Below are 26027 nucleotides of genomic sequence, written 5' to 3'. Positions count from 1 at the left end.
TCACAGGTATAATATGCACTCACATATGATTTGCTAAATAATAAATACATAATAAATAATTACAATGACAGAATAAATCTGTTATTGTAAATGTAATTTTGTTAATTTGCATAATTAGCACATAAGTGTCCCAAAAAGAGTATTATATATGTGATTTTACAGTAATAATACATCTTTATGGCTCATTTCACACCCTCCATACATTTCTCTTTTGTACATGAGGGTACAAAAGAGAAATAAAATGATGTGGGTCCTAGAAAGGACTTACTAGACCATCTGATGCCTGTTTTTGTGCTCCGCACCAATGCCATGGGGGAGTGTAGGAGCCATTGGTTTTAAGACATACAGAAACCGTTGTTATATAATGGATTCATCATCCTTTCCGCTATTTACCTAAAAATAAAACACAAAACTGTTCAGTAACGTATTTCCAGAATTCCAGTCATTCTCCATTCATGAACAAGCACCAGATATACCTGGTATGGCATTGACGCGTTCACTGAGTGTCTTTAAGCTCGCCTGCCACTTTTATATTGTGGATAGGGATACATGAAGTTGTAATGATGGCCATTCTTGAGAGTTCATGCAAGTGTCTCAAGGGAACCATTCATTTACCAAAATTGTTAAAATAAGCTTGTTCTGCCCTCCGGTGGTCAGAGTGTAAAATGCAGGGAGCTCTGTGCCATTTAGCATTTTTTTTAAATTACTTCTTAGTGAGCATACCTGCAAACAGGTAGATTTTGGCATGCTGGGCTAACGCAGGGGTTTGGCATTGGAAGGGTTAACCTAGCCAGATGTGTTTAAGAGCCAACAACTTGCCCTCTTCAGCCACTCAGACTGACCGACACCTTTTACATACCAGAGCCCTGCCACAGTGACCATTGGTGGTGCCTCCCCTATGATATGGAATTTAGGGTGATGGCTTCTATGCTGGGTTTGGGTCCTCTTGAGGACACAATGAGATCTGTCAATCTTAACAGTTAAGAGTATACCTATTGTACAGCGCTATGGAATTTGATGGCGCTATATAAAACAATAAATAATAATAAATAATAATTTATGTGATACTAAGGGCTAGGCCTGGGATGTCTCTCTGTGACACTGGAGGGGCAGAACATCTCACCAGGGGATAAAATGGCTTTATGGAAAATCAGTGAACCTCTCTTAGAATCTCTCCTGAAACTTTCTATGGATTTTGGATTTGTTTTATTTTTACAAACTGTATTGTATACTGTGTGTCTAAATTGCTATCACCTTTGTTCATATTTTTGTACATAAGCACTGTGACATTCGTCAGATTAAACTATATATCAATCCAGTTTCCTTCTCTGGGCTGTAACAGAACTCTACCTTCCGAGAAAACTAGAATAAACCACGTTACTTAATAGTTTACTTAAATTGGGTTTTATAATTTTTTGATCGGTTCAGTGTGGTTCTGGGCATTACTGAAGCATCTGTAAGCTGCAGTTATCTTAAAACATAACTTGGCGGTGGCAGTGTATTACCAGTCTGGTGTGGGTTTTTGTGGTGTGTTCAAGGGTTAAGTGAGTGACCAGAGGGCTGGTATCGTTAACCCTTGCACACCCACACCCTATCCACATCTTGTCTTTTCTCCTTGCATATTCGAGGGCTTTATTCACTAAGTGTAGAGTTTGCATGATAGTTGTGTTTTAGCTTCTTCACTACACTATACATTAAGAAGCCCCATCGTCAGTGAGCTGTATAATGTATAGTTAAATCAGCGACCTTTATCAACCCACTGAACAATGCATCATGCAGGTCCAGCCCTTCTTGCTGGAGAAACCCTTGCCCGTGTTGGCCCTTCTTAATGAATGGTGAAGCCAAAGAGTTAAAATCACAACCCTTTAACAAATAAACCCCTCTGGTAATAAGAGACTATTAGAGGGACTGACATTAAGAAGCTCTGTCTAACCCTAATTGAGACATGAAATAAAAAATGCACCCAACAGGTTGCTATAGAAATGTATCGAGGTCTAGAACATCGTCACATCGTAACACAAGCAGATTTGTTCAAATAAGAGAGTAAAAATACATTTTATTTATATATATAAACCATACAGTAAAATAACATAAAATATCACAGCGGAATGATTCGTTACAAAGTCTTGATACACTCCACAGCGCATCTTCTTCTTGTAATTAGGGCTTATTCACTAAAATGAGAGTAGGCACTATTCATTATGAAGGGCCCACATTGGCAGGTTTCCCCAGTGAGAAGGGCTGAGCTGGCCCTGTATAATGTATAATGTGTAAGGCCTCTAACTGATTTAACTATACATTATAAGCTCTTCCTGCAGGGGTGGGCCCTTCATAATGTATAGTGAACTGAAGGTTCTAGAACACCGCGCTCCTTCTGACACTCTCTTTAGTGAATAAACCCCATTTCGTACGTCAGGTTACACACGGTTAATTTAATTGTTTCACGGAAAACAAGACATTTCTAGCGGTAACATAATTACTAAAGGGGGTTTCTAACGCTCAATTAGCCTTTCAAACTTAGAGCACAACGTGCCATTGGAACGGAGGAGTGATGGGAGTGATGGGAGTGATAAAGGCCTCAGTACACCTATGACGATATCCCATTAAAAATCAGCCGTTACCAGCTACAATAGTAATTTACAACATTAACCCCGTCTGCGCTGGATTTCTGATCCATTTCATTTTATTTTAACGGACAAAATGTGCTTTTCTTTCAAAAACAAGGGTATTTCTAAGTGACCCCTTTGAATGGTAGGGTATGTATATATATATATATATATATATATACACACAGTATATATGGCATAAAAGTATTGCAGTTGTGACACAATTACTGTCTAAGCCTATGAAAAGGCCATTTAATTAAAAATTGCATATGTGCCCCATTTCAATATCACTTTATTGCACTAAAACTGTCCACCACCCTCTCCATGATTTTACCAGTTAAAAATCAAGAATTAGAGATAGCACCATTGTTTAAACATCTCCCCGTAATATTTCCCACAATGCACCTGACTGGTTGCTTAATTAAAAATAAATCTCTTTTAAAAGGAGCTCAATGCCCCCATTTTCCTGCTCTACATCTATTTCTTTGTTGGCCCAACTCAATTTTGTCTGCGATAAAATGAAAAACATATAAAAAATGACATAAAATTTACACATAGAAAAATCTCCCAAAACATATTTTTTTCGTATAAAGTTAATTTAATTAAGGCATTACTGTCTATTACAGTATTTGAAGGCACTTATTTAAAAGGGTCATTATCAAAAATAGCATAATTTGTCCTCACCAAAGGAGATTTTTAGTCCCCTAAGCCCAGCATATAAAAGCTTGCGATAAACACCTAAGAAAATATACATTAATCTATACATTAGATCCCTTAGTGCAAATTTCTAGAATAAAACCAAGAGGGGCAAGACTTTCAATAATTCCCAAATAATATACCAATAGCATAATTCATAGTTTTTAAGTGACGCTTGACATGATTAACCCATGAATAGGTAGGGTCCACTTAGAGGGGGTAGTATAAGCCAGCTGTCCCCTACTACCCCCATTAAAGGGGTAATATAATGCCCCATACAGCCCATCAGCAAAGTAAGTGCAATCAGTGGCAGGAAAGTACCACCTCTTCAATAAGAATGCCCCCTAACGGTCTACCTCTTATCTGCTTTTCAGGGCCAGCGGGATTCAGGACTGAGCATGCTCAGAATTGTGCACATGCACAGTAGTGCTGCCAGTTTGTGACACTCTACAAGCTCTGAACCAAACCCCCCCCCTGACGCATCACGCTTCACCAGGAGTAGAAGTTGGGTGGTACGCGTTAGAAGTGCTCTCTGCACATGCTGATGGGGGGTCTTGTTAGCATACTGGGGGGGACTCCGGGTCGCTACCGGGAATCACCGGGTCGCGGGAGCTTTGTTGCAGCCTGTCCCACTCCCCGGCCACTTCCCCTCCAACAATTGCTGGCGTGCCGGGATGTCAGCCGGACCACCCACTCACATCAGAGGGACCGCTCACAGACATGAGTACGACCGCCTGCAACGCCAATGGGACCTGCTACCCGCAAGTAGCCGGAGCCAGGGAGCTCCCAGGTATGCTTGTGCTGTCCTCTGTACTGTAATTATTTAACTGTCCACCATATTATCAGTTCTTCCATCACCATGTTGTTTCTATGTATGGTTGTTTTGCTGCCATCCGCTGGCCAGAATTTGCATGCTGCATGCCTCTGCTCTTGTTAATAAAGTTTTCCTTTTCTGGGCGTGTTTTGAGGAGCCTGGGTCCATGTCACTTCCTGCAACCCTTGTGTGAGGGATCTGCTTTCTGTGTGACTGGACATTCATCACTTGGGCTCGTAAGGCATCAGTTTTTTGACCAGCAGATAGCTTTAGGAAAGATATTAACAGACAACACCAAGGTTTCAGTATCATTGTTTGTGTTTGACTTGGGTCAAATAAACCCACATTGATTCAAATCTCCGTGTCTACGTGTATCCGTCTAACCTGAGCTTTTGCCGGTCCTGTCTGCTCCACTGCTTGGACACGAAGGTAGGAAAGTCACACAGCCACTACCAGTTACACCTTCATTCGCCTTCATGTGGAGACAGAACAGTCAAAAAACTGCCTTAGTGACCAGTACCACATTCAGGAATCTCCCTAGCAACAGGCCTACGTGCAGCAAATCAACCCAGCCACTGAATATGTCTGGACAAGCCTAGGGGAATCAACGTGCATCCGCAGAATCTACTCTCTCGCCTGGAAGTCCACAACTCCCAAAACCCAGCAATTCACTCAAAACACCTTAGGAAGCTTATCAGGTGCCGTATAGGAACCGTTTATTTTCTTAAAGAGATAGCGCACCTTAAATCAAAATGGCCGAAAAGGACCTTGCTCAGTTCCCCAGCGATAAAACAAAGCAAATGCAACCTGATAATGGTAATTATGAAGAGCAGGAAGCAGAACCCATGCTTCCAGCAGACCAAGACGCACGACCAAGACGCTCTCTTAAACCGACAATAAAGGTCATTGAAAACTATCACACCATGAAAGATGAGCTATGTGATAACCTGGAAGAGCAATGGGAACGGGTTTCCTCCCTCATGTCAGGACTTAAATCCTCCTCAGGTGGTGCTGCCAGCTTACAAGTCGCCGTTGGACGGCTGAACACAGCTTATGAAAGATACAAGGGAGTATCCACAAGGTATATAACCTTTCTAAGAGACTCTAATATCGATGAAGCCCCATCAGAACTGAGCAAGGCAGAATCAGTAGACAGAGAAAGAGACGCCATGGTGCAGGATGTTAAAAATAAAGCGGAACTCCATATCTCTCATATGCATGAAACTAGATCACACAGATCAAATTCATCTAAACATTCCTCTCGGTCATACAGATCATCGCGCTCTAGAAGCTCAGCCATGAGTGACAGAATACTAGAGGCCCGCATAAATGCAGAACAATCCAAGGCGAGACGTACCTTCATTGAGAAAACAGCTCTTGCAAAGGCAGAAGCAGAGGCCAAGAGGGCAGGGGCAGAAGCAGAGGCCAAGAGGGTAGAAGCAGAAGCAGAGGCTCGGATAAAGATTTTGGAATCAGAGATGGATGAGGAAATTGCGTTAGCCGAAGTAAGAATACTTGAGCAAGCATTGAGCCAAGGTCTTGATCCAGTCTGCTCACTACCACAGGAAATGGACGATCCAGTCGATCGCACCAGTGACTATGTGCTGAAACAGTTACCCGTGCCAGCCCCTATTTCCAGTACTGTACAAGCCGACAACACTGAAACCTCCGAGCCAGCTTTACCTACGGTGCTAGTGCCACCCACAGCACCTGAGCAAGCTAATAACCGTCACCCGGATGTGCCCTCTCAAGGACAGTTATTACAGCAGGTGTTTTCTGGCCTACCTCCACAGCTCAAGCAGCAGTCATCAGAATTTACAGAGGCTAAACCACAGCTCAACCCTGCAGCAACATCATTCTACCCGGTAGCATCTCACCCTTTCACGCCAAGCAGCCCATACGCCCCAGGGGCATCACAAGTTGTCATGGCAACAAGCAGTGAGAAATCAGATATGTCTGAGTTCGCCAGGTTTATGGTGAGCAGAGAGCTAATCAACACCAGTCTTTCAAAGTTCGATGACCGTGCAGAGAGCTATAGAGCCTGGAAAGCAACCTTCAAATCCGCCATTGCCAACCTCAACCTAACCGTAGAGCAAGAACTTGACCTCATGATCAAATGGTTGGGCCCAGGCTCTACAAATCGTATCAAGAGCCTCAGAACTGTCTATGTGGGACAAGCAGAAGCAGGTCTCACTGCCGCCTGGCAGAGACTTGAACGTACCTTTGGTAGTGCAGAAGCGATAGAGAAGGCCCTATTCCAGAGACTGCAAAACATCCCAAAGATCAATCTCAAGGAAGTCCATAAGCTTCAGGACTTAAGTGATCTGCTCATGGAACTGGAGCTAGCCAAAAGAGACCCTCGTTTGACTGGGCTGTGCTACCTGGATACAGCGCATGGAGTGAACCCAATTGTTGTGAAGCTACCATACAGTCTGCAAGAGAAGTGGGCAGCGTCAGTCTCAAGGTACAAAAGAGCGCATGATGTCACCTTTCCCCCATTTATTCATTTCTGTAAGTTCATCGATGAACAGTCCCAAATGAGGAATGACCCCAGCCTTGACTTCCTGGAGTCCAACACTATAGCCTCAGCGACGTCATCATCAAGGTATGAAAGTGTCATGCATAAACACAGAGACTTTAAGAGCAGCGTGAGCGTTAGAAAGACTAACCTACCATCACCTGCAGTACCCATAGGAAAACAGTACACTACCTCATTAGGAGACAAGTCCTTCAATCGTGAATGTCCCATTCATAAAAAACCACACTCATTGAACAAATGCAGAGGGTTTAGATCCAAAACCATACAGGAGCGCAAGAAAGTCCTCACCGAGCTTGGGGTATGTTTCAGATGCTGCGCTTCAGTGGAGCACATGGCTAAGGACTGTAAATCTGCCATCAAGTGTGAAGAGTGTCATAGCGAAAGACATACCTCAGCTATGCATCCAACCCCACTCGCCAGAGACTCACCGGCTGCAGTCGCAATTAGTCCCGCTCCAAGTCATGGCGGGGAGCCCCAGAATCACGCCAACACCACCACAGCTGTTTCCTGCTCATGCTTGGAAGTATGTGGGGAGAGTCAGAGAGAGAAATGTTGTGCCCGACTATGCCTAATCAAGGTTTACCCAGATGGACAACCAGAAAAGGCAGTAAGAATGTATGCCATCATCGACGACCAAAGTAACCGGTCCCTAGCGGGACCTAAATTCTTTGAAGCCTTTGGAATCAAAGGACCATCAGAACCCTACACCTTAAACACCTGCTCGGGCCGCATAGAGACTAGCGGCAGAAGGGCACAAGGATTCATTGCTTCTCCTATCAATGGGGATACCGAAATACCCCTACCGACGCTGATCGAATGCGACCAAATACCCAACCATAGGGATGAGATTCCTACCCCAGAAGCTGCATTTCACCAACCACACCTAAGGCACATAGCCAGCCTTATCCCACCTATGGACATCAACGCCGAGATTCTACTCCTGCTCGGCAGAGACAATCTAAGGGTACACAAGGTGCGTCAACAATGTAATGGTCCCGACTATGCGCCATACGCCCAGAGACTGGACTTGGGATGGGTAGTCATAGGGAACGTATGCTTAGATCAACCAGGAATTGACTCCTTCAAGACTTACGTGCGTGTAGATGGACGCGCAACTAGCATTAAGCCGTGTCCTCATCACTATGAAGTTAAAGAGAAGTCTCCAGACCTCATACAGCAACCTGACATCATTTCTCCCTTCTTTGCCGACGACTTGGGGAGATCAGTTTTTCACACAACCAAGAACGACGATAAAGTAGCCTTGTCAGTAGAGGACAGAGAATTTGTCAAGATAATGGACAGCGAGTCCTTTAAAGACGAAACCAATCACTGGGTTTCTCCATTACCCTTCCGAGCTACCAGGCTAAGACTCCCTAACAATCTGGAACAAGCTCTGTCTAGATTTAACTCTCTTCAGCGTACCATGAACAGCAAGCCTGAAATGAGAAAACACATTGTCGCCTTTATGGATAAAATATTCCGTAACAACCACGCAGAAATAGCTCCATCCTTAAGGAAGAACGAAGAGTGCTGGTACTTGCCTTCATTCGGAGTGTATCATCCACGGAAACCTAATCAAATTAGGGTCGTTTTTGATTCAAGCGCCAAACATCAAGGTGTATCTCTAAATGATGTTCTTCTCACAGGTCCCAATCTGACAAATAACTTAGTAGGAGTGCTGATGAGGTTCAGGAAAGAGCCTGTTGCCATCACTGCCGACATTGAACAGATGTTCCACTGTTTCGTAGTCAGAGAGGATCACCGTAATTTCCTCAGGTTTCTGTGGTACAAGGACAATAACACCAACGCAAAGATGGTGGAGTATCGAATGAGGGTGCATGTATTTGGAAACAGCCCTTCACCTGCCGTAGCAACTTACGGCCTTCGGAGAACTGCGTTAGAAGGAGAGTCCGAGTATGGTGCAGACGCGAGAGACTTTGTAGAAAAGGACTTCTACGTAGATGACGGACTCAAATCACTACCGACTGAAGAAGCGGCTATCAGTCTGCTCAAGAGGACTCAAAAAATGTTGTACCAAGCTAAACTTAGACTACACAAAATTGCTTCAAACAGCCTGGCCGTAATGAGAGCCTTTGAGTCAGGTGATCATGCACCTGGATTCAAGGACATTAACCTGGGACTGGACAGTCCACCTGTGCAGAGGAGCTTGGGCCTCAGGTGGGATCTCTCGGCCGACTCCTTCGGTTTTCAAATAAGTTGTGCGGACAAGCCATTCACAAAACGTGGTGTCCTATCAGTGGTGAACAGGCTATTTGATCCGCTGGGATTTGTAGCGACCATCACCATACAAGGTAGATCCCTACTGAGAAAGCTTTCTGAAACCGTCAAGGATTGGGATACCCCACTTCCTTTTGATAAAGAGCAAAAATGGGAAGCCTGGAAACAATGTTTCTGTGCCTTGGATGAGATCCACATCCCGAGATGCTATGTCAAAACCTCATCTACCTCTAGCATAAAGAAAGAACTCCACGTGTTCTCAGACGCCTCCACGGAAGCCATAGCAGCGGTTGCCTATCTGCAGGATGAACAGAACTGAACTTGAATTTTGTGGATCTTCTCCATTTCAAGTTTGAAACAGGACTATGTTGTAATGTTTCCCGTTATATTCTAACATGTTTGTTACAGGTTTGTTCCATATATTTTTTTTTTATTTTTTTTTTTTTGGACATTTAGTCATAGTGAAATTCCCTCAGGGAATTTCAGACGGGGAGTGTGCTGTCCTCTGTACTGTAATTATTTAACTGTCCACCATATTATCAGTTCTTCCATCACCATGTTGTTTCTATGTATGGTTGTTTTGCTGCCATCCGCTGGCCAGAATTTGCATGCTGCATGCCTCTGCTCTTGTTAATAAAGTTTTCCTTTTCTGGGCGTGTTTTGAGGAGCCTGGGTCCATGTCACTTCCTGCAACCCTTGTGTGAGGGATCTGCTTTCTGTGTGACTGGACATTCATCACTTGGGCTCGTAAGGCATCAGTTTTTTGACCAGCAGATAGCTTTAGGAAAGATATTAACAGACAACACCAAGGTTTCAGTATCATTGTTTGTGTTTGACTTGGGTCAAATAAACCCACATTGATTCAAATCTCCGTGTCTACGTGTATCCGTCTAACCTGAGCTTTTGCCGGTCCTGTCTGCTCCACTGCTTGGACACGAAGGTAGGAAAGTCACACAGCCACTACCAGTTACACCTTCATTCGCCTTCATGTGGAGACAGAACAATGCTTGTTATGCCTGGACCTCATAAATGAGCGGGAAACGGGCGCTGGCTGGCGGTGTAACACCGTATGTCACGGTCCAACCGCACAGAGGGGATTCTGATGGATCTCTCCATGAATTTACACACAAACAATGTTAACTAAAAGGTAACAATCAGCTGTCGTTTGCATTAAAGTGCGTGTGATGGCTGGAGTGTCCCTGCTAGCCATACTACAAGGATATATTGTATTCACTAAACGGTCTTCTTTATGTTTTACTAATGGACTTTTCTACAAGCGATTCTTCTCTGTGACTTTAAATACGGTCTGTACAGAATATTGTATAAAAGCAATTCACATTAATGGTTCTGAGCGTCGTCTCTCTTCTCTTCCTCTTTGAGAGCCGCCAGATCCTCCTTCTCCTCCTGGCAGTCTGTGGCATGGACGTGGACCAGGACCGGCCGAGAAAGTATCTTCAGAGCTTCCAGGTAACTAGGTGGTGGAGTCTGCGTGTTCTCCAGGGGACGGGAGAGGATTTTAAGAGCGTGCATGTAGCTGGGGGGAGGGGTGATGGTGTTATTAAGCCGAAATCCATGGGGAGCCAGCAGGGCATTTACTTCTGCAAACAAGACAGGGGAAGAAAATGTTATACACAGCAAAACGCCATATGTTATTTAACAACCTATATCTCCCCGACCCAAGCTTCCATCACAATGTAGTCTCTCTCGCTTTTCAGTATAGTGCCTGCCTGCCTGCCCTGCAGAGCTTGCAATCTAATTTTGCAGAGACCAACAAGTTAAATATCACACCAGATTTATCATGTCATGCTTAAAATCAGGGGGAGCTGGCCTTAAAGTACCAGGGCCGCCCTTGTGATCGCCAGCCCTGCTCCTCACTGTCTGAACTATTACATCACACACGTTTTTACTATACTGCCATTGCGTAGCGCTGTTACAATCAGCGGTCACAGACAATAACAAACTGGTAGAAAACGAGAAGAGGGCCCTGCTCTTGAGAGCTTACAATCTAGTCAGTGGTTGGGGCAGGGGGGGTGAAACAATAGGAAAGCGCTGCTTGGATGGGGATGAGTTCATTGAATGAAGGATGATATGTAGGCAGAGGCAGGCTCAATTTGTGATCACTTTTGGACAGGCCTAAAGGAGGCAGAAACGCAGTGGGGTCACGTAACGCGCTGTTCACTCAGAGTGAAAGGAAGAAAGCGAGTGAGGTAAGGGAGTGAGTAAGGGTGGGAGTGTATATGCATGCATGTGAGAGTGTATGTAGTTTGTGCGTATGTGTGTATGTGCACACGTTAGCATGAATGTGTATGTAAAAGTAAGGTGTGGTACAGTGAAAGGGGCGCCTGAACACCTAAAGCCTGCCCCGATCACGACTCGCACGTCCGTTTCAGGTCACTTGCACCCGCACCATTAACTGGCAATGCGATCTGCATAGTGTGCTCCCCTGCCCTGCGCATGTGGGGGGGAGACCGCACTGACTCTGACAGTCTCCTCCTAATCTGTAGAGTCGGTGCGGCAAGTACTTTTGGGTTTTTTTGTGGGGATTTCTTTGGTGATGGAGTGGAGTGAGGGAGCGAGCCCAAGCTAATGCTTGCCCAGGGTCCACTCAATATTAAAGGTGGCCCTGCCACTCTCCTACCGACCAAGTGAAGATTTAAAATGACAGTACCTCTCATCTCGCCCTCCGGCTATAACAACGTCTCTCTCTACATTAATGTTTTTTTTACTTCACTTACCTCCTGGATCCTGTAAAGCCCCAGGGGATGATGGAGCACTCAGGATCTCCTGAATCACCACACTGGGGGTCTCGTTGCGATAAATGTTCCTACGCCTCTTGGCACTTTGGTGGGGCGGTTTATGTTTGCGCGAGGCACCAGAACAACACGACCGTAAATGCCTGTTCAAGGACTGAGTACAGCATTTCCAGGTCTTCGCAACACGAACCCAGCAAAGCGCCACTATCATCAGCACAGCTAAAGATATGGCTGTCCAAACCATCCAGGACTCCTCCATCCTGAAAGACACACAGATGGGGGCTCAGAAAGCCTGTCGTAAGATCATATAGTACCACAACCATTCTATAAACACCCAAACACATTGCAAAGCCCTGCACCCTTGTCCACCTCTGTGGCACCCATGGTGAAAATAATGGCTATTCAAATGCCCACCAGACTTTGTTCCTTTGGTTCTCAATGTTAAATACAAAAAAAGAAAACCTTAACCCTGAGCATGCCATTCCCTACACATGTACCCAGGCACAGCACTGCAATGTATCCCCTGCATGTTGGGTTTTGCACCAGTCGTAGGCTCACCTTGGGCGATGACATTGCAGGTATGTAGTCACACCATTCTGACACACGTCCACCATTTCATGGTCACATTCCCAGGGCAAAGTTTGGTTCCCCGAACATTGGAACATCACAGCTTCTTGTAACTGTCCTCTATGGAGAGCGGTAATCAGAGGATTCTGAGGCTCACAGTCCAGCTGAGTAACGAGACAATGGGGGAGAGCGTGAGACCACTCTCTACTGAGGAGGTCAGAACTCAAGCCATGGCTAGAACCTGATGGTGGAGGAAGAAGGGCATTAGTGCTCTCCTACCTGTGTGCAGAGCTCCTGAATGTCACCATCCTTGATACCCGTGAAACACACAGGGCTCCAAGTGTCCCCTGTAAACACCTCAACGTGTCCATCACATGAGTTACGGCCCCTGGACAAACGCATGGAAGAGTTACCTGGGAGATCGCAAGGAGAAAGTGACATTTAGAAAAAAAGGTGCATAGAAACATGTGAACAGGAATAAAATTAACTTTGTACAGAATGTCTGGTCCGTATTCCACATAATGGCTGGTGGTGGCCGATTTGGCCCTAGGTCAATGACTTTCCTAAACTTGTATACACAGGGTTTCAGTCTACAAATGGGTTAAAGCTTCATTTCAGGCTTCACACTTGCGATGTATGTATGACTCTTACGCTCCGGCTGTATTTGGTCTGTGAGTGTGACTCTCATATACTAAGCCTGTACCCAGACAGTGTGTTTCATCCACTCTAGCTATACCTGGACCCTGTGTGATATTGCGTTCGCACGTTACAGCTGCAATGCCCTGCGGGACACAATCCTGCGCAGCTTCCCCCAAGTGCTCACACTCGTTCACAGAGGACTCCTCTCCTGAAATTAAAGTAAAATCGTGTTACTGATCAGCAAGCCTTGCAAACATACATAATACCTAGCGAGTGTATCGGTACCTGTGCATCGTAGCCCCTGGACGGCCCCTAAGGAGGACGGTGGAGGAAACTGCAGGGTCCATGTAAGGTTTGGCTTTCCGCAGCCTGATTCGTGGCAAACGACGTTAGCGAGAAGGGATTCCACACCCCACAATTTATCACACACCTGCACACAACCACAAAAGGGTTAACTCTAGTATGGCTCATAATTGTTTAATTCTACTTAAGGGGCAGTGATGTCATTTTTAAGGTTAAGTAAAGGCCTCCCTGCCTTTGTTTTTCTGCATGTAACCTAACATAAGTAAGCAATGTGGCACGCACACGCTCAGGTATTTGCTATATTGCTTGCGCATGTGGAGTAGCGATTGTGAGTTATGCATGTGCAGCCCTGTCAAAATTGCCTTTCTAACAATTCTCACATCAGGGGCGGGCTGGCCGGTTTTAAACTGTTTACAAAGGGCTGGTCCAAACTGGACCATACCAGTCCAGGTTGTACTGGCCCTTTGTAAACAATTTTGGACTGGCACAGGGAGGCAGGAATGCAGCGGGACCAAGTAAAGTGAGGCTTCCTGCACACTCTGCAAGTAGCCAGAGAAAAAGCTACCGGTGAAGTAAGGGGAGTGCGAGAGGAAGGGAGCGAGTGAGTGAGAGGACAAGGGAAGGAGCATGTATAAATGTATGTTAGAATGAGACTGTATGTATGTGTGTGTGTGTGTTAACATGAATGTGTAAGTGTATGTGTGCATGAATGTGTGTTTGTGTGTTAGCATGGATGTGTATATGCTCGTGTTTCTGTGTTAGCATGGATGTGTATGCGTTTTTGTGTTAACATAGAAGTGAATGTGTAAGTGTATGTGTGCTAGAATGGGTGTGTTTGTGTGTTAGCATGAATGTGTAGGAAAATGCTTAACCCTAAATAAAATAAATAATAAATAATAAAAAAAAAGATTTGAATTAACCCGTCATTGTGTTCAGGGTTGTATATGGCATTTTGTGATACTTTAACCCTTTTTTGGCAGATGTCAGCCCCTAAGTCACAAGACATGTGTGCCACTGGCACATAAAAGGATGCCAGCCGGTTTTTATATGCCGCCAAATGATAGATTCCGATGCCTCTATGGGCTCTGCATTCCGTATTCTCTGGATTCTAAAATCCCTTTTAACTGAACCCAAAATACTTAAAGAGAGGCCAGAAACACGATCTGTGCAAAGGTTTAGACATGGAAACATGGCACCGAACTTAGAAAGCATAAATATTAAACATAAATTGATTTTCTTTGCCCCCCCCTCAAAAAAAACTACCTACATTATATAATTTTGCAGGAATGGTGGTAAATCTCAAAATTTAGAATATTGCAAGATTTTGGGAATGATCATACCCAGTGTACCTGCAAACAGTTCTCTATCCCTGACAGTAAATTAGGCAGATCTCTTATATCTAATTATGATCCCTGATGCAGCCGGTACCAAGAGGCAGAAATCAATACTAACGGCGAGTAACCGACTTGTCACCGTGTGTCACGTATTGCGTCCTCACATTACTGTGTATAATACGGCGCTGCGGAGACAGATCAATTCCTTGCTATTCTTAGAAAATATTTGGGAGAAGAATAGCGCGTGTGTGCGAGGGACACGTTCTGCGGTCCGGCTGAGTGTCTGCTTCGCAAACCAGCTTCATTAGAGCCACAGAGTCATCTCAGCAGGACGTGAAAGCAGAGCCAGCAGCCCTGAACCTCGTTATCTGCATCGATATACAGAACACGTTAAAAGTCTCGGCTAATAAAGTATTCACTAAGAAACATTGGGCTTGATTCAATAATCCGGAGTACTGAAGAAAAAAAAAAAAAAAGAACACTAAAACCATACTCACTAGTAAGCGAATCGACTCTCAGAGCACATAGCCAAGTAACAAGCGCTAAATGTTCTGCCGCACGTACATAACTCTGAATTTCCTCATTTCCAATAGTATTTTCAATTTCAAGTTGCCGATGTAGATCAGATCAAACCTCCCGGCACCCAAATGCGATCAAACGACTTAAACAATTCAATTAAGTTCAATTAAGTTAAACTAGCTGTGAATGTGTCCAGATCTCCTTGATACAAACCTTTACATATGTATATATATATATATATATATATATATATATAAACCCCAAATTCTCATCTTATTTATGCTACAGCTGTTTATAAACATATGTGATATAACATTACAAAAACATTTCACCATCCAGGGTTGTTTTTAGATACTTTTTTTTTTTACTGTTTTTTTTTTTAAAGTTTGCAGCATATCGCTGCCAGAATTTATTTCAGAAACCTGAACCTGCTCTAGATAAGAAGCAGCTCGAATATCTCCTTTTTTATTCCGTAATATATACAATCCGTACGAGTTTTGGCTTCTGGGTAACAGGTAACGCCGGGTTTGTTGGGTAACGTTTAAGATGCGTCCTGCTTGCGTGGTGGGAAAGGAAATGAATTGCTTTATAATTAAGTTGTGGGTCGAGCAGGTGAGAAAACTAAACCAGCTTCCGGAGATCTTACGGTAGAAATCCTGTTTGCAACTAAAAATAGCCACATCAAGAACAAAAATAGCTTTCCTTGCAGTGATAAAATCTACGCGAGATTCTGATAAGATCTACGCGAGATTCCAGTGAATGGAGAGAGACGGAAACTGGAAATATAGAGTGGAAAATTGTAATTAGACCTACAGTGTTTGTGTCTGTGCATATTTGTGTCACATCCCCTTACATTACATACAAACCCAGCGCTGTCTGAGCCTGTCCTGATAATCTGCAGTCACATCTCCTTACATTACATACAAACCCAGCACTGTCTGAGCCTGTCCTGATAATCTGCAGTCACATCTCCTTACATTACATACAAACCCAGCGCTGTCTGAGCCTGTCCTGATAATCTGCAGTCACATCCCCTTACATTACATACAAACCCAGCACTGTCTGAGCCTGTCCTGATAATCTGCAGTCACATCTCCTTACATTACATACAAACCCAGCGCTGTCTGAGCCTGTCCTGATAATCTGCAGTCACATCTCTTTACATTACATACAAACCCAGCACTGTCTGAGCCTGTCCTGATAATCTGCAGTCACATCTCCTTACATTACATACAAACCCAGCGCTGTCTGAGCCTGTCCTGATAATCTGCAGTCACATCCCCTTATATTACATACAAACCCAGCACTGTCTGAGCCTGTCCTGATAATCTGCAGTCACATCTCCTTACATTACATACAAACCCAGCACTGTCTGAGCCTGTCCTGATAACCTGCAGTCACATCACCTTACATTACATACAAACCCAGCACTGTCTGAGCCTGTCCTGATAATCTGCAGTCACATCCCCTTACATTACATACAAACCCAGCGCTGTCTGAGCCTGTCCTGATAATCTGCAGTCACATCCCCTTACATTACATACAAACCCAGCACTGTCTGAGCCTGTCCTGATAATCTGCAGTCACATCCCCTTACATTACATACAAACCCAGCACTGCCTGAGCCTGTCCTGATAATCTGCAGTCACATCCCCTTACATTACATACAAACCCAGCGCTGTCTGAGCCTGTCCTGATAATCTGCAGTCACATCCCCTTACATTACATACAAACCCAGCAGTGTCTGAGCCTGTCCTGATAATCTGCAGTCACATCTCCTTACATTACATACAAACCCAGCACTGTCTGAGCCTGTCCTGATAATCTGCAGTCACATCCCCTCACATTACATACAAACCCAGCACTGTCTGAACCTGTCCTGATAATCTGCAGTCACATCCCCTTACATCCAGAACCATTAGTATGCTCCTTGGAACATCTCCTTCACAAACCAATTTAAAACATCTTTATTTAGCTTGTTTGCCACGCTAAGAAAAAGCTTCTTAAGATGTTCATATGTTTTAAATCTGCTTCATATTAAATCTTATATTTGAGGATCGCTTTGTAATAGGATCAGAGCCAAAAAAACAAACAAAACCAGCTTTAATAAATTAAGAAGCTTGGTCATCGTTTCCAAGTCTGCTTGATGGGATTCTACGCCTCTTGGCTGAGAGGTCATCTCACCCCAAGGCTGTATTCACAAATGTGACCAGAAGTCAGTAACATTCCCAATTATGGAAGACTCCGAATATTTTATTCCAGAGGCTTCTTTTGGGGTAGTTATCTACTGTCCTCCTGAGTTGGTGCTACTAGTTTGCAGTTCAATGGCAGAAGCAACACGGATCTACTGGTCCAAGAAGAACATGGGAGTCTTTAGTCAAGGGTGATTCCTTTTATTGGTCTATCACAGAAAAATATGTAGTCAGATAATCTTTGATGACCTTAGTGGAAAAGTAGAACTTGTTTTACTTACCTGTAGCTTAAACGGGGATACTGACCTACCCAGAGCCAGCCTTAAGTGTTCTGGTGCCCTGTGTGGACTACTCCTCTGGCGCCCCCCATCCCAAAAAAAAAAGAAAGGGAAAAAAATCTCCCCTTCTCACTATCTACCACCTCTGCCCCTTCTCACTATCTACCCCCCCTTGCCCCTTCTCACTGCCTTCCCCACTCTGCCCCTTCTCACTATCTACCCCCTGCCCCTTATCACTATCTATCCCCTGCCCCTTCTCACTGCTCCCCGCCCCTTCTCACTATCTACCCCGCCCCTTCTCACTATCTACCCCCCCTGTCCCTTCTCATTATCTACCCCCTCTCTCTATCCTTACTTACCTTGTTGCCGGAGTCCTGCAGTGGGAGCGGGAGGTGTCCGTTTTCCCGCTCTGCCACGGTGCGCGCTTCACAGCTGAGCACCAGAATAATTCCGGCGCTCAGCATGAAACGCCGGCACCGCGACAGAGTCGCTGAGAGTGAGGGGTGCCGAGCGGTTGCTGAAAACTCCACGAGCGACCGCTCGGCGCCCCGGCCCGGGACTTTGTTTTAACTTTATTTAACATCCTCCGTGGCAGGCGCCCCTGTTGCCATGGTGCCCTGTGCGGCCGAACAGGTCGCACACACCTAAGGCCGGCCCTGCACCTACCCATGATCACCTGGCACACTCTTCCCTCATGACCTAGAAGCCTCCTTGAACCCAGAATACCACACACGATGCAGCAACAATCAGGCCTGGCAGCGGCAGATTGGGTTCTGAGGTCTGCAGCCAGTGGCTGGATATGCCCAGCCGCGCCTTAAGTAAGCATAAAAACGCAGCCGCACATATCCAGCCACCAGCCACACTTACGTCATAAGGCGGCCACTGGCCTTAAAGTGAAGTCATTGCTAGTCTGGCTCTGTATGCAATGTCACCAAGTAAATATCGAGTAAGTAAAAGGTCACAAATTACTGCCTTTTTTTTGGCTACACGGCTTCATTAAAATGCATCTGATGACATCAGAGGCCAGGTCTGGTGGTGAAGACTGAAGCAAAGAGGCAACAAGGAAACACAAAAAACTTCAGGTAAGTCCTTCCTACACATTGCTTCATGAAACACTAAGCCAACTAAGGATACCATGTGGGCTTAAAAACATAATGTGCCGTCAGCTGCATTTATGCAGGCGGCTGGCCTTCATGTGCCAGGACCACCTGATAATCCCCAGTCCGGCCCTGTACATGGTTCATGGGTTTGTCCAGCTCCAAGGCCAAGATAAACAAAGGTGAGAGAAGACGCTCCGGTGAAAAGCTGGAGAAGCTTTGTAGGTCAGAATGCAGACAGAGAAAACTCTACACTTTTCCCAAAATATGTCTAAAGCTGTAGTTTTTACAAAAGGGCTTTACCAGGCTTCTTGTCTGATTGGTAACCAATAGAACGATTCCTGTACATGGTTCCTCGCTCTCAACCACAGTTCCATTCTGGAAACGTACTAGCGAGCTCCTAAGTAACGAGCCACAGCTTAAACCTAAGAAAGAGACAAAGATAAACATAACAGATTTTAAATGTGCTACCATGATGTCGCAAGGATTTTCTTTTTCAGCTTCTAATCAGTGGAGGAGATCAAGTTGGGGTCTCCTACGTCCATCTTGGTCAAAATTGCTCCTGAAAGATTGCCGGTCACCTGATCACAAGCAGTGAGTGCCAGTCTCCATGGGAAAAAAGCTGGTAACTTCTAAAGTACAAGCTGCTTTCTCACAAGTTTTGGGGACTTCACAGGTATTTTTAAACATGGTGGCATTTTAAGAATAAGTGGACAACCCATCCTATCATGGTTGGCAGGCTAGCATAGGCTCAACAGATGGTTCCTATAAGGAAATACATTCTGTAGCACAGCAGCAATTTTTATGAGATCCCCGCGATTTTCCATAACCACCCCTGGTTTGATCGGTAAGTAATTAAAGCATCTGTACTTCCTAATTTTCCATTTGGTCTCGAGAAGAACTTCTTGGCGAGGTTAATGATCTTGTCTTATGGATGAGACCTGCTCCCTAAATCTAGCCCTTGGACTGAAGTCCTCCATTTGGCCCAGTATGCCATTCTTATCTCCCCAGCCCCGATCAATACATATTTATCCAGACTCTCTTTACCACCAGCAAAAACAAAAGGAGCATCGTTTATGACTCTCCTCTGATAAAAGTGTTGGGAATTCCATTCTTCTCCTGGAAATGGATCATAGGCCAAACCAGCCCAGAGATATCCAGCGCAAATACGTCAACAACCTCCCTACATTGTTACTTATTGCCTCTGATATCAGTCCTGACTATGAGTATAGATCAAATGAACAAAGTATATGAAATAGATCAATAGATGAAGAACTTATCGCATTCTAATGTTACAGAACAACATCGTTTGCAATTAACCTTTTCAGTGCCAGATGGGTCAGCATGTGCGTACATAACACAGAAATAAACATTTCAAACAGATTTCTCAGTGATTCTTTTACTATTTAACCCTAAAAATCTTGTCTTTATATCCCATAGGTTATTGTTATCAAAGTGCATTGGGATTCCCTGTAAAATGCCACCTTTCCACTAAATCAATGAAACTTTGCACACTTTGCCTCCTGACAATCACATCGCAAAACAGCAAGGTTAATGTGATTGGCCCCATGCACAGGTGAGAGGCCACAAAAAAAGTCATTTCTAACTTATTCCTCCCCAATTCTGCGCATTCCCATTAGTGTGCAGACTAGATATAACTGCCCCCCCCCTCTGTTTCCTGCCCTTCCCCGGGGTAGATCGCTGTAATCCCATTGGTGAAATGGGGGGTCTGTCTGGAATCAATACCCTCCTGCCTCTGCCCTACCGGCTGTAATAACCAACAGGTAGCCTCGGGGAGACAGGATAGGGGGGAGAAGGCAGAGAGGAGGGGGAGGGGTGGGAGTCATACATGACACTCCATGAAGTCATACTCAAACTCACCAGAAAGGCAGAACCAGAGCAAATGCCAGGGAAGGGGCAGTGCCAGCTCCATGCCAAGAGACAGCTAGAGGGGAAGGAGGGCAGGACCTCTCTGTGTAGAGGAGGGGGAAGGAGGAGAGGAACAGACGTATGACAAAGGAGGAGCTGAGATTAAGGAGCGGCTAAGTACCTGTTACTGGAGGAGGAGGAGAGAGCCGGCACTGTGTATACAGAGAGATCGGGAGAGGGACAGCACTGTGTATACAGAGAGATCAGGAGAGGGACAGCACTGTGTATACAGAGAGATTGGGAGAGGGACAGCACTGTGTATACAGAGAGATCGGGAGAGGGACAGCACTGTGTATACAGAGAGATCGGGAGAGGGACAGGACTGTGTATACAGAGAGATCAGGAGAGGGACAGCACTGTGTATACAGAGAGATTGGGAGAGGGACAGCACTGTGTATACAGAGAGATCGGGAGAGGGACAGCACTGTGTATACAGAGAGATCGGGAGAGGGACAGCACTGTGTATACAGAGAGATCGGGAGAGGGACAGCACTGTGTATACAGAGAGATCGGGAGAGGGACAGCATTGTGTATACGGAGAGATCGGGAGAGGGACAGCACTGTGTATACAGAGAGATCAGGAGAGGGACAGCACTGTATAAAGAGAGATCAGGAGAGACAGCATTATGTATAAAGAGAGATCAGGAGAGGGACAGCACTCTATAAAGAGAGATCAGGAGATGGATAGCACTGTGTATAAAGAGAGATCAGGAGAGAGACAGCACTCTATAAAGAGAGATCAGGAGATGGACAGCACTGTGTATAAAGAGAGATCAGGAGAGGGACAGCACTCTATAAAGAGAGATCAGGAGAGAGACAGTGCTCTATAAAGAGAGAGATCAGGAGATGGACAGCACTGTGTATAGAGAGAGATCAGGAGAGGGATGGTATCCTATAAAGAGAGGTCAGGAGTGGACAGTGTATAATGATACAGAGAAAATGGCTCAGCAGTAGTTTAGTGTGTTGGGGATCCTCACAATGGTACTATAATGACCAGGGACGTATTCTGGCCTCAGCGCTGTGCTGATAATTGGCCAGTTAATAGGGAGATCCTTCAGCTCTCCATCTGGCGCAATCGGCACAACCAGCGAGGGCGGTCGTGGGAGCTGCCCTGGAATACACTGATATGACAGTAATTGAATCTTTTCACGTTGCCTCTGGGTGCGGGGAATCTCTCTGATGAGAAGAGAACCCCCCCAGTCATATTGTGGGGTCAATGTGTGACACGGTTTGTGACGTGTTCTGTATGGACCACGCCTCACTGATTGAAGAGGTCACGGGGAGCGATACAGAGAGCCCATGACACTGGTTTAACTGGTTTCACTGGGTAACTACTCCCTTTTGAAAGGAATGCTATGTCATAGGAGGACAGACAGGCTGTGGATAGACAATGCATTTCTATGATATGTCCTTTATGTCATACGTGAAACATGATAATATGGCACATATATATTCGAAAATACATCTCTGGTTGAGGTTGGTTTCTTTTATTGGACCAACGTAGAAAGGTATTTTAGGTTCCATAACTTATGTAACTTTGATCGTTCTCTTTGTTGGCCTCATAAAATGTACCAATCTTAACAAGAAGCAACCAGTAGATGTGTGAATGCAGAAGTCAGCCTCTGCACAATGGCTAATGTTGCCCACAGGTCACAAGCGTGGTCTGGATTATTTGGTTACCCGTAACTGTATTTTTAAAGGAACAGTTTTGTCTGATTTTTACATAGTTCTTTGGTATGACATGTCTTGGTATGACATTTTTGGATGATTTGGATAGCTGAAAGTTCTTGCTATGCTTCCAACTTTGTGGGAACAGTTTGGGGAAGGCCCATTTCTATCCCAGCATCACTGTGCCCCAGTGCACAAAGCAAGCTCCATAAAGACATGAAGGATGAGTTTGGGGTGGAAGAACTTGACCGGCCGCACAGAGCCCTTCCCCATCTAGCCTACCTTATCTACGCAGCATAGCAGGGGTTAATGGGAGCTGAAATACATAGGTTCGCCATCAGGAGTTAAACGGCCATGCAAGCGACTCTATTGGTCCTGCAGGGGCCTCCTCCAATTGGTTGATGCCGGAGAAGGCCCCTGCAGGTGACCAATAGAGTCGCTCACACAGCCCTTTAACTCCTGATGGCGGAACTTGGCCTGGGGAGACCATGGTCTCCCCTGGCCAAGTTGCTGGGTTCAGCTTCCCTTGTGCTGTAAAAAGACACTGCTTGCACAGTGTGTGCAAGCAACCCACAGGTAATCAGCAGGGCCCTTGCGATCCTGCCATCCAGGTTGCCCTGGCTGCAGATCTTACGCGGGCCACACCTTAAGGTCCGGGGGCCGCGTGTTGGACGCCCCTGTGGTAGAGGGTAATACAGTAAGGTATATTTACACATGCTTCGGACAGGCTATCCTTAATGTAAAACTAAACCACGGGCCAAGTAAGATTTGAGTTCTCACAGCAGGCAGGTGGGTACATTGCTTAAAACCAAGGTGCAATGATTGCATGTTTTCATACATATTGTCAAATTAATCAATGTGGCTCAGCTTCGACTGTCCCATATTCTCCAAGAAATTATCAGTAAACGTCCCAAATCTATAGATTTACCCATTTAAAGCCCCAGATGCTTTATGAAATACCCTGTACTGAATGTCTGGCGCTATATGCGTTACACAATGTATCCTGTCGTGACCTTAAATAAGAACACAGCACTAGAGATGTTCTCCTTATCTGGTGTTTTCCAAACTCACGCCGACCAGATGCCCATTGATTGTTTTTAATTTTAAGGGGGTTTTTTTATCAGCAGCAGAAATAAGGGACGACAGAGTGAAATATGAGTGTCCGTGGTGCCTCCCCATATCTCCACCGTTCCTACGTATCTGCCCTCAGGTTACATGGACAACACAGATTTCCATCAAGAAGTCCATTAATGGTTTATGTCTCATGGTACGATTTGGAAGGCATCCTGGATGTAAAGGACATGCGAGAATAATGTGTTCTAGACCTGCCTGGTGTAACACCAGTCAAATCTGATTGTTCGTGAGGTTATGTGTCTACAAGAATTACAACTAATCTTCTCTGATACAGAACATATTCTATATTATGACACAAGGAGAACATCACGGTCTTTATTTCTCTGACAACAGAAAAGAAAAGAAGGTTGGTAGGACCAGGCAAGGTAGAACTATGGAATATGAAGCATAAGTGCAAGAACATTTAACCTCCATCATTCTGTTCCATTAGACATAGCACATTGGATCAGCAGGCCATGGAACATTGAGAACGATGGACTGTGTTATATTTGGGAGGCTCAGTGTCAAAGCAATGGGGTACAATTTATGTTCTAATATTCTAGTTAATAGTGGATTGATCTAAACCTTCTTTAATATTAACTGTTTTAGCAACTAAGAAAAGGGTGAATTGCATGAAAAAATATATTTCTATATATTCGCATTGATTTCAGCATATCTTCTATACGCTGAGGTCTCTGTAGATGAATACTTCCAGAACGAGGTGCAAGAATGGGTCTGTCCATAAAGACATGATGGACGAGTTTGGTGTGGAAAAACTTGACTGGCCCTGACCTCAACACCATGGAACACCTGAACATGCTCTACTGGATGAATGGGCAAAAATTCCCACCGAAACACTCCAAAATCTTGTGGAAAGACTTCCCAGAAGAGTGGAAGCTGTTATAGCTGCAAAGCGGGGGACCAACTACATATTAATTAATGCAATGTCACAAAAGTCCCTGTTGATGTCATGGTCAGGTGTCCCAATACTTTTGTCCATATAGTGTATCTGGTGTAACTGTGTAGCTGATGTCAGGAGGCAGCTCTCAATATACAGAATTCATGGAAAATTGTTTGGATAACAAGAAGACGGGGTCATCTGGCTGTCATATGGCTGGTTTTAGTAAGTTAACCCCCTATATAACCCAGTTAGTGACTAGCGCTGTCTCAGAGCAGAGATGCGTACAGCAAAGAGCAATATACTTCCAGGCCGCTTATCTCTGTGCTCTTTAGGAGGTCTTATCAGGCACGCTTTCTGGCGCTCTCGCTATTGCGAATGTTTTGTTCCCCCGCGTATCGTGAAAGATGAATTTTGTCCATTAAATCATACAGGATATACCCAAGTTTCTCACAGGAACATTTAAGTCCCACGTAACCCAATCATCGCCCAACTGCGTGTCCTTCTATCAGCGGCGGGAGCCCCGAGGCAGTGGATATTAGGAAGCCTGGCTATTGTCAGCGCCGTTTTTAACACACATTAAAATAATATTTGTCAGGAGTGGGTGGTAATAATGACGTCGCAAATGATATTGCCCTGCACTACGTCTTTTTTAAAACTCCCATTACTCTCAGCTGGCTGCTAGGTACAGTTTACCAGCTTACTTGAGAACCTTCTAAAAAAATAGCTACATAAATAAATGTAGTGACTCGCCAAATGCGTACACCAAAAGGCTCTAACATGGGTCCTTTTGGAAAGCTTGGCTTGTCATTGTTTAAAGATATACTTAATTGAGCCACCTGCATTCAAGCAGGGATATCAACCATAAGATACCGGTGGAAAAATCACCAATTGGAAGTCGTATGTGTGATCACAGCAGTGTAGAATAGGCCAAAATCCTGTTCTAAGGTGAGCAGAGGCCTATTTACCTTTTTTAACCCAGGGCAGCACCTCAATGCCACACACCGCCACCCCAATGGTCACTGTCCTCACTGCAGAGTGTCGGGCCGGCACAGCCTCCAATTGAAAGTCAATGATTTCAATACCTGGGAACTCTCCGGGAACCCGCTTCTTCTTGACACTCCCCACCCATTTCCCCCCTTAAATGGAGGTGTGACATCAGCAGCAATGTCAGCGAGACCACCACGATGTCAGCAGGTAGTCCTGGCCACGTCTGAATATAATAAATTATTGATTATTAATCAATAAATAATAATAATAATGCAGTCGGCAAGTACTCCTGTGAAGCCACCTGTCGGTTTAGTGACTACACCACACCAGACAGCATGCATTTCTTGTGAATCATACTGGTTTAACTGGGAGGAGAGGGCTCCAGAATGGAATTTTTTGTTGGGAGATAATTACATACGTGGTTGGGGCTGATTGCGACTGGGGAACGTCACAGCAGAAGGAAGTAACCCCCCCTTTAGGTCTTTTTCGGAAATTGTTAGCGTGTACGGAGCTGTGCCTGGTCAGGACCCCGGCTCTATAACCCCCGAGGCGATTTCCCATCCCAACTGCCAGAGGGTCACGTCCTGCCTGGAAATATTTCCAATAAACGGACTAACACGTTGGGCTAATTAAAAAAAAAAAAAAGTAAAAATGAGCCAAAGGTATTCCTGTTTCCTACCCAAAAAAAAAAAAAAATCATCCAATTGTTAAATCATTAATCATAACAAAAATATTCCAAAAATGTAAATATCGCGCCGGGTGCTGAGTTTTACGTCTGTCCCTGTCGTTTTTCCTATTATTTAGAATGACTGTACAAAAAAATGTTGTTGGTTGGATACGCACGATTGTCGCTA

At 44.8% G+C, this 26027-nt stretch overlaps 1 protein-coding gene across 1 annotated transcript; it reads right to left on the bottom strand.

The window, feature by feature from the left end:
- Window positions 1-9970: 9970 nt before the first annotated feature.
- LOC128491893 (deleted in malignant brain tumors 1 protein-like) lies at window positions 9971-20548 on the bottom strand. Its single transcript, XM_053464277.1, has 8 exons — window positions 20457-20548; window positions 18879-19000; window positions 13138-13282; window positions 12950-13060; window positions 12493-12626; window positions 12205-12377; window positions 11629-11906; window positions 9971-10491 (listed from the first exon to the last, which is right to left on the bottom strand). The coding sequence occupies exons 1-8, from the start codon at window positions 20506-20508 to the stop codon at window positions 10232-10234; spliced, it is 1275 nt and encodes a 424-aa protein (XP_053320252.1). The 5' UTR covers window positions 20509-20548; the 3' UTR covers window positions 9971-10231.
- Between the last annotated feature and the right edge of the window lie 5479 nt (window positions 20549-26027).

This window comes from Spea bombifrons, chromosome 4, assembly GCF_027358695.1.
Source record: "Spea bombifrons isolate aSpeBom1 chromosome 4, aSpeBom1.2.pri, whole genome shotgun sequence".
NCBI lineage: Eukaryota > Metazoa > Chordata > Amphibia > Anura > Pelobatidae > Spea > Spea bombifrons.
Note: the sequence above shows the minus strand (reverse complement) of the source record. Positions and strands in the feature narration are given on the sequence as shown.